A 13,652-nucleotide genomic window follows, 5' to 3' on the forward strand; every position below is an offset into this window, starting at 1 on the left:
GTGAGGTAATTTCTATTTATTGAAAACAAATTAACAAATAAAGAGAACGTAATAATACTTTGTGTATTGACAATAGAACGGGAGAACTGATAGAATACTTGCTGCGTGCACTGGGAAGCGCTGGGTTCGATTGAGCAAGGCTTCCACACATCATAACCTTGGTAAATACGTAATTACGTAGTGTGCAGTGGTTGGTGGGAGTCACCGAATTCTCTTATACTAGTCTTATAGGGTTAGGGTTGAGTAAATTTTAACCGTTGTACAAGGTTTCATCGAAGAGGCTTCCTAAGAAACATCATCATGTGCCTTCGCCACCAGCCCCCAAAAATGCCACAATTTTTAATCATTACTGGGGCAATGCTCGCGAGCCCACAAAATCGGCTTCGCGGGCCCAAATGGGCCCGCGAGCCCAAGGTTGAAAACCACGGCTCTAGCCGGATGAGGATTTGAAGTTTGAAAGAAAAATTGAAACCTAACTTTTCCTTTATTACCATATTTTAATATTCATTACCATAGAACAAAAGCAAAATAATGAATATGCAATATGTTCATGAATATATAATGAATATGTAATAATAATATGAATATTTAACACAATTAAGAGCAAAGAATGAATATGTATTTAATTACGATCAATAAACTTTTTCATTGACAACGAATTCCATTGAAACGTCTTCTTTTGTGATGACTTAAGCAGGTGTTTATACTCCACTAATCCTATCTTGCAGCAGCTCTGTTCAAAGACACACCTTAACGTTAAAGTTCTAACCACGTTCCTAACAAATATAATGGCAGAATTAGTTCCATCCACCTCTTGGAATCCCAGTTATAGTCGTTCACAAGCAATTACAAACAAGCCAATGACATACGACAGGCTCCATGAAGATGTCTTTAAAGACAAGCTGACGACCCTAACTTGGTTGATGTCCAAGAGAGTAATCATGAAAGACCCTGAATGCTCCACCTGTGGTGGAAAATGAAGTTGGAAGCCATCTCTGGGCAAAAGGCAACGAGTGACGGCTACAGGTACTAACAATTTCTCTTCATACGTTCTCTTCTTACTATCTCTCTCCCACATCGATGTAACCACTCCCTAAATCCACCTCCCGTTCTTCTAACTCCTAACCCTATTCCCTACCCCTTACCCCTAACCCTAACTGTGAACCCTAACCCTATCCACCCCCCCCCCCCTCCAGACATTCTTCGTAACCTCTATTTAATAATATCTCTCTTCACATACATAGATGGAGATGTCGTTCGAGCAAGCCACTGGTTCACCAATGCACCATGTCCATGCGGAAAAACCAGGCCTGGTTTGAGAAGTCCAACCTGACCATCAAAGAGCTCCTCCAATTCACCTACTGGTGGAGTCGGAAAGTACCACAGAATTTCCTGGAGCACGAGCTGGGGCTTTCTTCTGCCACCTGTGTGGACTGGGCTTATTTTGCCTTAGAAGTTTGCGAAGAAGTCATTCTTAACACCAGTTCACAGATAGGTGGCAGCGGCATCCATGTCGAAATCGACGAAAGCAAGTTTGGCAAGCGAAAATATAATTGCGGGAGAATCCAATACGGACTGTGGGTTTTTGGAGGCAGAGAGGTGGAAGACAGGGGCAAAATGTTTATGGTGCCAGTGGAGAAAAGAGATGAGAATACCTTTCTTACACTCATCAAAAAGTGGATTAGGCCCGGTTCTATCATCCACAGCGACTGCTGGAAGGCCTATGATTGCCTGAGTAAAGAGGGGTATACTCATCTCAAGGTCAATCATTCTGTGGAATTCGTAAACGCGGAAACAGGAGCGTGTACGAACCACATAGAGAATGAGTGGCTGCACGCCAAAAAAAGCTTACCTGCATATGGATCAAAACATGCCCATATGAATGGCTACTTGGCCGAGCATCTGTGGCGTTCGCAGGTAAAGCATAAAGGTCTGGACCATTTCATTCAGTTCCTGTATTCCGTTTCTTCTGTGTACAACAGCACGTGGCACAGTCCATCCGTTTAGGAACCCATTAATTCCGTTGTATTTTATCGCATGTCAATATTTATTTCTATTTATTTGTATTCCCGTCTTAATTTGTTATATGTTATATGTTAAATAATAAATAAAGTAGATTCAGAATGTTATTCTCTGACTCATTGTATTCCTTTTAACTCTACCCCTTTAATAATAAAATAACTAAAGACTGTCATTTGAAACTCTACCCCCTCTACCCCTTAAATAATAACTCTACCCCTTTACTTCATTCAAGCGAATCCTTCCCGCGACGTTACCCCTTTAATAAGAACTCTACCCTTTTAATAATAGCTCTACCCCTTTAATAATAACGCTACCCCTTTAATAATAACTCTACCCCTTTAATAGTAACATTACCCCTTTAATAAGAACTCTACCCCTTTAATAATAACTCTACCCCTTTAATAATAACGCTACCCCTTTAATAAGAACTCTACCCATTTAATCCATTCAAGCGAATCATTCACGCGACGCATATGGCTATGGCAAGCCATGTGGGACAAACACTGCATAATATATCCGCGTATTAATTGGAATTTATACGCGTATTAATTGGAATATATACGCGTATATATTATTAGCCAATCATATGGCTTAAATATATCCGCGTATTAATTCTAATATATATACACGTATTAATTCGAATATATACACGTATTAATTCGAATATATACACGTATTAATTCGAGTATATACACGTATTAATTCGAATATATACATGTATTAAATAAAATACATATGGGGATTAAATCGGCCAATATATGCACGGATTAATTAGAATATGCATGAAAAAACATTTCCGCTCTTGCTGTGTACATATACCAACGATAAATGTTTTGGCGGGCTCGCGAGATCGCTTCAAAAAGCGAAACTTTACACATGCAGGCTACAACACGTGTATATTTGAATTAATACGCGTATATATTCGAATTGATACGCGGATATATTATGCGGTGTTTGTCCCACATGGCTTGCCATATATGGCAAGCCATGTGGGGCAAACACCGCATAATATATCCGCGTATTAATTGAAATATATACGTGTATTAATTGTACATGTGTAAAGTTTCGCTTTTTGAAGCGATCTCGCAAACCTACCAAAACATTTATCGTTGGTATATGTACACAGCAAGAGTATGGCAAGCCATGTGGGAAATATATTGGATTTAATCTCCATATGTATTTTATTTAATACGTGTATATTTTCGAATTAATACGTGTATATATTCGAATTAATACGTGTATATATTCAAATTAATACGCGGATATATTTAATCCATATGATTGGCTCATAATATATACGCGTATATATTCCAATTAATACGCGTATAAATTCCAATTAATACGCGGATATATTATGCAGTGTTTGTCCCATATGGCTTGCCATAGACGCACCTATTCAATGCGAGCACCGGATTATACAGTTGTTTATTATTCTGCCGATTCGAAGTAAGCTATCACATTCATATGGTACGGATTCTACAGTCAGGCCGAAATCATTGTATCTAGTTTATTAAATTAAATCGCTTGCCTTCAATGTTCTTGGTCTGAAATCATGATTCCTGCCGCAATCACAAAGTCGTAGCGGAACCCATACCCATAGTAATTAACACGGAATGGTTTCGTAAACCACAACATCGTAGATTAAAGCCTAGGTTTGTTGACATCCCTGTCTTCAGTGGTTTATTTTGATTTATAATATAGCTTAAGTGTATCCCCACGAGAGAGGTATACGGGAACTTCACATGTCCCCAAAATTTGCGTAATGTGTTTATAGGCTAGGCCTAGATATGTAACTTCTGTTTCTGTAGGATACTCGTTAAAAAACCCCTCTCGGGTATCACAACGGGCTATACTACTGCTAGTCTGTAGGCTTAGTTTAGTTTATATGTCCATTAGTCAAATTGTAACCACTTTTTCAATCTACAAAACCGTAACGAAGCAGCCGTAAGCATAACTGGAACTAAGAAACGTAAGTTTGTGTTTGAGAAATCTCCATGTATTTTTCACCCATTTGGCGGAATTATACAGTGAACTTCAACGTATGTGTGAACTGTGAAGGTCAATACATTTTTCCTTCCTGTTCAACTTGATTAAACAGCCAAGTGCAGCTTACATAAATACATACTGTAATATTACTTGGGCTAACATGGATAAAACAACAGCATACATACATTGAATAGCGTATTGTAATACAAGTAACTACTTAAAAGTTAAATACAATTTCTGAACCTACAATCTGTCACCTGTGATTATTCATTCTGGTTGAAGTTATATAAAGTAGTCACTTCTTGGTCTTTGGGCTAAGATCATGCGTAGAATTGGTTCACTTTTAACGGACTTGTGATACACACCTGACAGGCATCACTCAGTCACAGTATCAATGCAAGAGGACTAGGGGTTGAGAGCGCATAGTTATTTTGTTTTTTGTGCTCAAGTTCTTTCGTGGGTGACTTTTCTTAAAAGGTACCTAAGTAGTTTTTTTCTAACCTACCATACAGTATAACACATTTGTTGATTTAATATTTACCCATCTAATACTAACAGGGTGAGTCTAGAAAGTGTCTGCTGCAAATGTAAAGATGGACAAAAGGAGGAAGATTGCAGTTAATTCATCATCGGTAAGAAATGCTTCATAAAGAAACAAGTTTTGTCTCAAATGTTATTTATTATTAATCTGGCATAATTATTTTGACCAATAATTCTCAGAAATTCACTCTACAGTGTAGCATGATGGCAAATGTTGAAAATTATTATCATGTGCAGTTTTGTTAATTTAAGAAATTAATGTAAACAACTATTTTTTAATCATAGACTCCAAGCAGTTTACAGCATACTATGCCAGTGCAGTAGAATGATCATAAATATAATAATACCACTTAATGAATATTCCTTTCAATAGTTGGTGTGTTTAACTGATCATTTTCATTTCACATATTAACTTGCACTATGGCAATGGTATATTGTCTTTTTGGTGTTTTTAATATTTATTTTTTTATTGCACACATAGCTTCCATTAATTTCTTCTTCCTTACAGAAGCATTAAGGTTTAGTTTCAAAGTTTTCAACTGGTGAGGAAACATTAATACCATTCATATCGTCTGACATTGAATGTACATTAATGTGAATTAAATTTTCCCTCATTCAGCTGGTGGGATTAAAAGCTGAGCTTCTTCGGAAACAAGAAGAATTTAAGAAGGAGAAACTTGGGAGAGCATCCTCTTCTATTAAACCATCTTTGTCTTCAAAAGTAAGTCAGACCTGTTTGTGTATCTGTCTGTTTGTTCTCACTCTGAAAGAGGAATTTCTTTTGTCCACATTTCGTAAGTTCTAAGACGACATTACAATGTCATTAGAGTTACCTAGACAAGTTAATGTTAATGTTGTTAATCTCATTAAGAAGTTGATTATGTCTTGTATAGTTGGTAATCATTAAGCTCTTGTTGGTTATTGCCCCAGAGTGTATTAAAATTTATAAAAATCCTTGTAATTGTTAGGTGTATTAACTTTTATTTTTGTATGAAATTTTCTATTCCCTGCTCTCCCCCCCCCCCCCCATTTTAGCCTTCATTTTCTTTTGTTCATTTTAGTTTTTGGTGGAGGGCAAAGGTCATTTGGGGTCACCAGGGGTCAAATTGTGAAAACCTTGTAATCACGATATCTCAATACTGGAAGCTTATGCCCACCTCTCATTTAGTGTGTACAAGTACCACATTGAGGTAAAGAAGCCTATTGTGTTTGGTCAAAGGTCATTTGTAGCCACCAGATGTCAAATCGTGAAACCCTTGTAAACATGCACACCCTCACTATACATTATGTCAGATTCATGAAGAAATATGTTCATGTTACATCATTGAAACCACAATGCATTTTTGCATTCTGGATAGACTTCATTTTCTTTTTTACACTTTGACATATGATGTACTTAATATTTCTAATGGACAAATTTGAAATCAAATCAGATCAAGTTTCCACTTTCATATTTCATTCAGACAATATTGATTTTGTTTAATAAAACCCCTGTGTATTTAAAATCATTTTTCATTTCAATAATTTTTATTTTTATGCTTATTTTGATGAAGCCTGGGTCCATCTGGAGTAAAAAGAAGAAACAAGCTAAAGGTCACGTCAAGAAAGACGTAGAAGAATTACAGAAAGAGAGAGATGAACTGGACAAATCCCGATCAATGCTGGAAGCAAAGGCCAAGCTCTACGAGCAGATGACCTCGGGAAACTCTATACCAGGTATAATATAATGAACCTCCTTACATTCAGTGTACCAAAATGCTCCCCCCCAAAAAAAATGCCCCGCCCCCACCCCGTCAGATAAACCATGCACATATGCACCATTGTTCCAACTGCATCTATTCTTGTTGTGCTGATTGCCTAGCAGTGATAGTAAAATTTTAAAAAATTGTTTGTGTGTCAAAAGAGGTCATTTGATAAGCAAGGTAGGGTATTTATAATGCCTTTGATACGACATTGAACAGCTCAAAGTTATAACACTGATCCAATAACCAAATGTTTTATATTGGTCATGCCTTTGGTTAGTTTTGTATGTAGATGCCCTCAAGGAATGCTATCTACGGTAGGCTCACTTGCACTATAAACTTGCACTATAAACTTGCACTATAAACACTATAAAGTCCCTTTCATAACACATTGAATAATATGCACAGTTAGAACATTCATCCAGTAACCAAATATTTTATATTGGTTATGAAAAAACCTGAAGTTGCAGAATATTTGTTTTCTTGTTTTTAGCAGAAATTTTTCACTGTTATACCAACCAAAATTATAAATTTAAATATATTCTAATGAGCGACCTTGAGATGACAAGTCCTGTGGTTGATCCATATATAATCATTTCTTATGCAAATAGGGGTTATGCAAATAGGGGTTATGCAAATGCTGTGACTTCTGATTGACCACCCTAGCATAGAAATGCTATATAGGGATTGCCGCCATCCAGCTTAGGGTTGGATAGCGTAGTTGGTGGGACAAGGGTTCAAATCCACTCATTGCCACCGTCCAACTGAGGGTTGTATAGGGTACTTGGTGGGAGTGGTTCAAATCCTAGCCAAAGCTTACTTTGCTCTTTTCAAATTGTTTATAACTTTTTTTATTTCTTTTTTGCTTTCATTTACAATGATTTAAATATCTCTCTATATATATATATATGAAGATTTTGATAGAATTGGCAAGGTTTCCTAAAAAATATGTATCCTGATATTTATGAACTACCATTGATATTACTGATTCGTTCGGTTACAGATGAGGAGACCAATGGTCTGTTTCTTGTTGACTTTGAGAAGAAACAGTTGGATAAAGTCATGAAAAGTGACAGCTGGGGGAATAAAATTGGTCATCAAGTCTGCAGTGATGAAGAAGAGGACATATTGACTCCAGAGAGTGAAATCCCTGCTCCAGAAAACCCAGAAGAAGAATGGTAAGGAATAAAATAAATATGTGGGACAAAATTGTCTTACTATTATTGAATTATTTCAGCAATTGATCAATTGTATGACAAACTTAATATACCTGCTGTGTAAGGTCTAAGGTCTAAAAGCAAGGAAATCCTTGTCTTGATAAAAAGGATGGGTTTACAGCAATCTTTTTGTCATTACATTTCATAGTCCTTAAAAACGGGAACCATCGAGTGCTGGTATTATTTCTGTAGATATTTAGGTGTTTCAATCAAGATATTCAACACATAACATATGATAAATGTTTGGCAAGCTGCTTTAAGGCTTGACTAATTATTATTGACTACTTACTGCAGGTGTAAACATTCATGTTAATTCATTGCATAATCAATTCACAACTGAACCAAATCATGCTATTTTTTTTTATTTACAAAAAAGATGGGTTATTCAACACCATTTTTCCTTGAAAAAAAAAGCAGTATATTTCATTGTGAACCTTGTTGCTAGATGTTATGGTTTCCTATGGATTTATGTGTAGTGTCTGAGAACCTGACCTAAGGGACTGTGTGCTAGACTGGGTACCCCAGTCACTTTAATTGATGAGCCTCACCCCAAACCCCCTCGACCTCACCCCTTCTGCCCTGCACCCCTTCCTTTCACATCAGTTTCTCTAATATATCTGTTTTATCTCCAGGGTTGACCCCACCCCCTTCTGGTCTTCCCTCCTGCCTCCTCTTCCACATTAGTCTCCCTCATATCTGTTTTTCATCTCACACGGTTAAACTCCCCCTTTCCCACCCTTCTGCCCTTCACACCTATTCCCTTCTACATAGCTCTTGCACCTGGCAGGGTTGACCCTGCCCCTGTCTGGTCTTGCCTCCTGCTACACCCTCCTTTCACATTGGTCTCACTCATATCTCTTTTCATTCGTTCACATGTCATTGTAAAACCCATCACCCCACCTGCACCCGCACCCCCACCCCACCCCATCTGCTCTTCACACTTTAACCCTTCTACATCAGTCTCTCTAATATATATCTCTTTTCCCTGGCAGGGTTGACCCTTCCCTCCTGCTACACCCTCCTTTCACATGTCACATGTCACTGTTAAACCCCCCACTGCACACCCCCACCCCACCCCTTCTATCCCTTCACACCTATCTCTCTCACTAATATATATCTCTTTCCCCTGGCAGGGTTGACTACACCGATACTCTGGGCAGATCCAGGAGATGTATGAAGAAAGATTTACCGAGACTTATCAAGCTGGACAAAGACCTAAATCCAGAGAAATTTAAGTAAGTTTCAAAGTTAAATTTCAAATATTGAATTCATAAGCAAAATGTCTACCAATACTGTTTTCTTCCTACATTTTGCCTGCATTTTTTACTCTCCATCCTAATGTCTCTACCTTTCATCAATATAACCAATATTTTCCTAATTTTTGCTACTGAATGGTTTTGGATAATTTGAAAGTACAGCATATTGCTGTGAAAGGCTGTGTACCACCTGTGTGATGCAATTATGGGATTCGTTTCCCTTCTTTTGGAAGAGGCCAGGGAAGGGGAGGGGGGTGAGGGGAGTTGGCATCCCTGGTACCAACTGAGAACCACACAAGACAAAATTCAAATACTATAATGAAGATAATATTAATAATAGTGTGTAAAATTTTGAAAGTCAGGTAAAATTAACAGGCAATGCTTTAACATTATTTGTTATTTGCTGTGATTATCATTCATAATGCTCAATGGTACAAACTGTACAATCTAAACAGTTATGATATATTTGCTAATATTGTTACCATTTGTGAAGAAAATTTGAAAAATTTGCCAAACCTTTTCAAAGAATGAAAAGTTAAAAATCGAAAAGTTGAAAAAATGATGTTGATGAGACTTAAACTATGCAGTTTATCATTTTACACTAGATTTGAATTTTCAATTTTTTTTGTTTAAATAATTTTCTACGTTGCTTCCGTAGAGAGGAATCCGTAGGTGACGCAAGAACCGATGAGGGCGACATGCCAGAAATGATGTCCTCCGACATGTATCGCGAGAGGATGAGGAAGAAATGGGAGCAAGAACAAGAAGATCTACTGAATCGAGGACAGTCCTCCATCCACTATCAAAATGTCCGATTCGACGGTAAGTCTGTCATCCAATAGGTCAGTCTTTAGAAATCAGCCTAAAAAATCTGAGCTTCCAAGATGGAGAGAAATCCTGGTTTTCAAAGATTTTAAACTTTTTTTCTCAATCTTCTTGAAACATTTTGTACTATGTCAGAAGTCTGGTGACTTATTTCCATTTTTGCATATAATTTTATTATGACTTAAATTCAAGGAGGGCAGTATTCATAATTTCATCCTTCCCACATCGCCACTATCCCACCCCCCCTCCCTCCACCCCCTAGGGTTTCAAAACCAGTCAACCTGTCTTGGTGTACATCTTTATGACATAAAATATATATTTGTTCAATTCAGAAAGTCCATTTCCATATATGTAACAAATTCATAGATTGAAAACTTATTTTTCATTAAAGTATTAAAGTTTCCAAATGTCAGAGGCTACTGGTAATTGCACAGTGTTTCTTGATTGAAATAACAGCGTGGTTGAAACTCAAAGAGCTTCATTGCAATAACATGGTGCTTGAAACTGTAAGATCTTGATTTAACATGGTGCTTGAAACCTGGAAGAGCTTGAATTCAATAACATGTTGCTTGAAACTGGCAGAGCTTGTTGCAATAACATGGTGCTTGAAACTGGAAGAGTTTCATTGCAATAACATGGTGCTTGAAACCTGGAAGAGCTTGAATACAATAACATGGTGCTTGAAACCTGGAAGAGCTTGAATGCAATAACATGTTGCTTGAAACCTGGAAGAGCTTGAATGCAATAACATGGTGCTTGAAACTAGAAGAGCTTAAAGGCAATAACATTGTGCTTGAAAACTGGAAGAGCTTGAATAGAATAACATATTGCTTGAAACTAGAAGAGCTTGAATGCAATAATATGGTGCTTGAAACTGGAAGAGGTATTATGTATTAATAAGTAATGTTGCATCTATAGGTAAGCAATGATAGGTGCTGATTTTGATTTTGATTTGCAGAGGTCCGTACTCATGGCGTGGGCTACTTTGACTTTGCCAAGGATGAAGATACCAGAGATGAACAGTTGAAGACCTTGAATTACCTCCGGGATGAGGTGAGAGGACGGAATTGAAGAACATTGATAGAATCCACGATATTGTCGAACCACCTGATTCATGGGTGTAAAAACATCAAAGTCATGTGGCAAACTTCATATAAGGCGATGAAATTCACATCATATTGTCAAATAAAATAAAATTGCAAGATTTAAAGAACAAAGACTTGAAACAAGAACTCTACTTTGTATAAATCAAGACAAAAAAAGCCTTTCAAATGTGCTGAAGGACAGACTCAAAAAAGGTTAAAAGTTATCATTCAAGACTTACTTTCTTTAGCCGTTGCTTTAAATTATTTTCTTCACCGGGATCTAAAATTGTTCGCAGGCAAATAAGATAAAGATTCTACACAGTGTAGAATAGTGATTGTTAATTAAATAATTATAGATACAGTTTTGTTCTCCATATAAGGACCTTTATCCAGCAATGAAATTAACATTATATTATCAAATGTTGGTTTAATAGAATGGCCTTTGCAATATCCCAAATGACAAACTTTTATAACAAAAAATCTAACGTGTATGTGAGAAAGAACACACATCCTTCAAATATGCCAAAATTTAATGACCAGGACCCGTCAAAAACAAGTTTAGAAAATCTTAGTATTTTATTAAGAGTTACCTTGTTAGCCTTTATGTTTTCACTGAAAGCTTAAATTTGTCAGAAGCGAAAATACGTAAGATTCTACACAGTGAGGTATCCATTGTTAATTAACCCTTATAGTTTCAAATTAGGATTTATTAATAATTAATTCATTAACTCTAGTTTTAGGTTCTCGTACTAATGACTGACTTACTTCAGAGATGTCTGCATCTGGTGTTTATCTTCGATGTTTGCCCATACATTAGATTTTCATTGATTTCAATTTGATCATTTGCATAGACTGTGGACAAGAGAAGCAAGAGGGAGGAACTGAAAGCTAAAAGGAAGGCTGCCCTGGAGGCCAGATTAGAAAAAGTCCGTCAAAGGAAGAAGATAAAGATGGGAGATGCAGGTTTGGTGGAGGAGAGAGAGGACAAGAAACAGGAGCAGACAGTTGAGAAGAAGGAGGAGGAGCCGAGGGAGGAGAAAATGGACCCAAACTGGCAGCGGACTTTGAGGCTGGTAGAAGCAGCTAAGAAGGAATCATCTAAGGAAGACAGAGATTGGGATGTCCATAAAGGTAAGATGGTAGCATGGGATGTATAATATAGGGTATTAAAGGTGGAAACAGTGGAAATGTCAAAGGTTAGCTGGTAGCATAGGCTACATTAAACGCATGGAGTATATATGTTAGGTAAGACAGTAGCATGGAGTGTATGTGCTGGGTAAGACAGAAGTATGGCATAAAGCATATAAGCATATAGGTAAAACAGTAGCATGAGATACCTTATAGGTAAAACATTAGCATGGGATACGTTGTAGGTAAAACAGTAGCATGGGATACATTAATAGGTAAGACAGTAGCATGGGATACGTTATAGGTAAAACATTAGCATGGGATACGTTGTAGGTAAAACAGTAGCATGGGATACATTATAGGTAAGACAGTAGCATGGGATACGTTATAGGTAAAACATTAGCATGGGATACGTTATAGGTAAAACAGTGGCATGGGATACGTTATAGGTAAGACAGTAGCATGGGATACGTTATAGGTAAGACATTAGCATGGGATACGTTATAGGTAAGACATTAGCATGGAATACATTATAGGTAAGACAGTAGCATGGGATACGTTATAGGTAAGACAGTAGCATGGGATACGTTACAGGTAAAACAGTAGCATGGGATACGTTATAGGTATGACAGTAGCATGGGATACGTTATAGGTAAGACATTAGCATGGGATACGTTATAGGTAAAACAGTAGCATGGGATACGTTATAGGTAAGACAACAGTATGGGATATAGTATAGGTTTGAGAGTAATTTGGGATACATTGTAGGTAAGGTATTTATCATAGGATATAGTATGGGTTTGAGAGTAATTTGGGATACATTATAGGTAAGATATTAGCATGGGATATAGTGTAGATTGAGATAATGTATTTTTGATGCATTATAGGTATGACATCAGCATGGGATAAAGTATAGGTTTGAGAGTAATGTTGGATACGTTATAGGTAAGACTGGTATGGGATACATTTTAGGTAAGATATTAGCATGGGATAGAGTATAGGTTTGAGAGTAATTTGGGATACGTTAAAGGTAAGACGGTGGTATGGGATACATTATAGATAAGACATCAGCATAGGATATAGTATAGGTTTGAGAGTAATTTGAGATTAATTATTAGGGAAAAGATTTGAACAGCATTTATAATGGCAAACGTGTCCAAATATTTTCGATTTTTTCATGTTCTGCGTAGTATCACTTTCGTGTACAAATTGCCCTTGCCTTGGAAACTTACAAAGTTTTCGTCTGGTCTGGTCAGAAATTTTTTCTGTCATGAATTTTTAGGGTAAATTTGTGCTAGGTTTTGCTCTGTTTGGGGTGAAAAAATCAATTCACTTGTTTCTCAAATTGTATGGAAGGGTTGTGAGGATTATAGTTTATATACAGTAATAGATTGAACCTACCTGTTGTTAAATTAACTAAACATGATTATTTCTGCCTTTTATCGTTCCCAGCACCCAAAGCTTGGGTAGAGCAGAGAGCGAAGATTAGAGATGAGAGACCAACAGAGTTTGCTCCTCCCACAGACTATATACCATCTTATGCAAAGAAGAAAACAGGAAAATTCAACAAAACTTGGAGAGGTCAAGACCCATCATCAGTGAAAGGACAGGACTATGTCGGTCAAAGGTCATACATGAATTATAATGACTCAACGGTTTCAAACGACCAAAGTGAAGATTCTTCAGGAATGTCTGGAAGATCACAGACATTACATGCAGTAGGAAACCAGTTTGAAGTTAGAGACAGTTATGGGCAAATGTCAGCAAGAAATTCAAATGTTAATACTGAAGTTCATCTTGGAGGTCAAAGGTTAAGAAACTCTACAAATACCGAGGTGGAGTCATCAAAGG

General features: G+C 37.0%; 2 protein-coding genes across 4 annotated transcripts in view; both read left to right on the forward strand.

Annotated features, from left to right (window-relative positions):
• The first annotated feature begins 676 nt into the window (after positions 1-676).
• On the forward strand, positions 677-2,137 carry LOC139982431 (uncharacterized). Its single transcript, XM_071995284.1, has 2 exons — positions 677-1,026; positions 1,245-2,137. The coding sequence occupies exons 1-2, from the start codon at positions 956-958 to the stop codon at positions 2,005-2,007; spliced, it is 834 nt and encodes a 277-aa protein (XP_071851385.1). The 5' UTR covers positions 677-955; the 3' UTR covers positions 2,008-2,137.
• Positions 2,138-3,399: 1,262 nt separating this feature from the next.
• Positions 3,400-13,652, forward strand: part of LOC139982943 (coiled-coil domain-containing protein 174-like) — a 10,568-nt gene continuing 315 nt past the window's right edge. The window contains exons 1-10 of one of the 3 annotated variants that reach the window (XM_071996162.1): positions 3,400-3,468; positions 4,567-4,640; positions 5,168-5,269; positions 6,102-6,264; positions 7,294-7,468; positions 8,641-8,742; positions 9,422-9,585; positions 10,547-10,641; positions 11,525-11,804; positions 13,254-13,652. The exon at positions 13,254-13,652 is cut by the window's right edge and continues 315 nt beyond it. In XM_071996162.1, coding sequence (XP_071852263.1) covers positions 4,602-4,640; positions 5,168-5,269; positions 6,102-6,264; positions 7,294-7,468; positions 8,641-8,742; positions 9,422-9,585; positions 10,547-10,641; positions 11,525-11,804; positions 13,254-13,652 — 1,519 coding nt within the window. In that variant the 5' untranslated portion in view covers positions 3,400-3,468; positions 4,567-4,601. Of the gene's footprint in view, positions 3,675-4,566; positions 4,641-5,167; positions 5,270-6,101; positions 6,265-7,293; positions 7,469-8,640; positions 8,743-9,421; positions 9,586-10,546; positions 10,642-11,524; positions 11,805-13,253 lie in introns of all 3 variants that reach the window. The other 2 variants (XM_071996160.1, XM_071996163.1) reach the window with 2 other exon arrangements.

This window comes from Apostichopus japonicus, chromosome 16, assembly GCF_037975245.1.
Source record: "Apostichopus japonicus isolate 1M-3 chromosome 16, ASM3797524v1, whole genome shotgun sequence".
NCBI lineage: Eukaryota > Metazoa > Echinodermata > Holothuroidea > Aspidochirotida > Stichopodidae > Apostichopus > Apostichopus japonicus.

Bases quoted from the DNA above. Each gene is read 5' to 3' on its own strand.
- LOC139982431 (XM_071995284.1), top strand. From the start codon at position 956: ATGCTCCACCTGTGGTGGAAAATGAAGTTGGAAGCCATCTCTGGGCAA. The intron at 1,027-1,244 runs GTACTAACAATT...TCACATACATAG, and splicing joins GCAACGAGTGACGGCTACAG to ATGGAGATGTCGTTCGAGCA.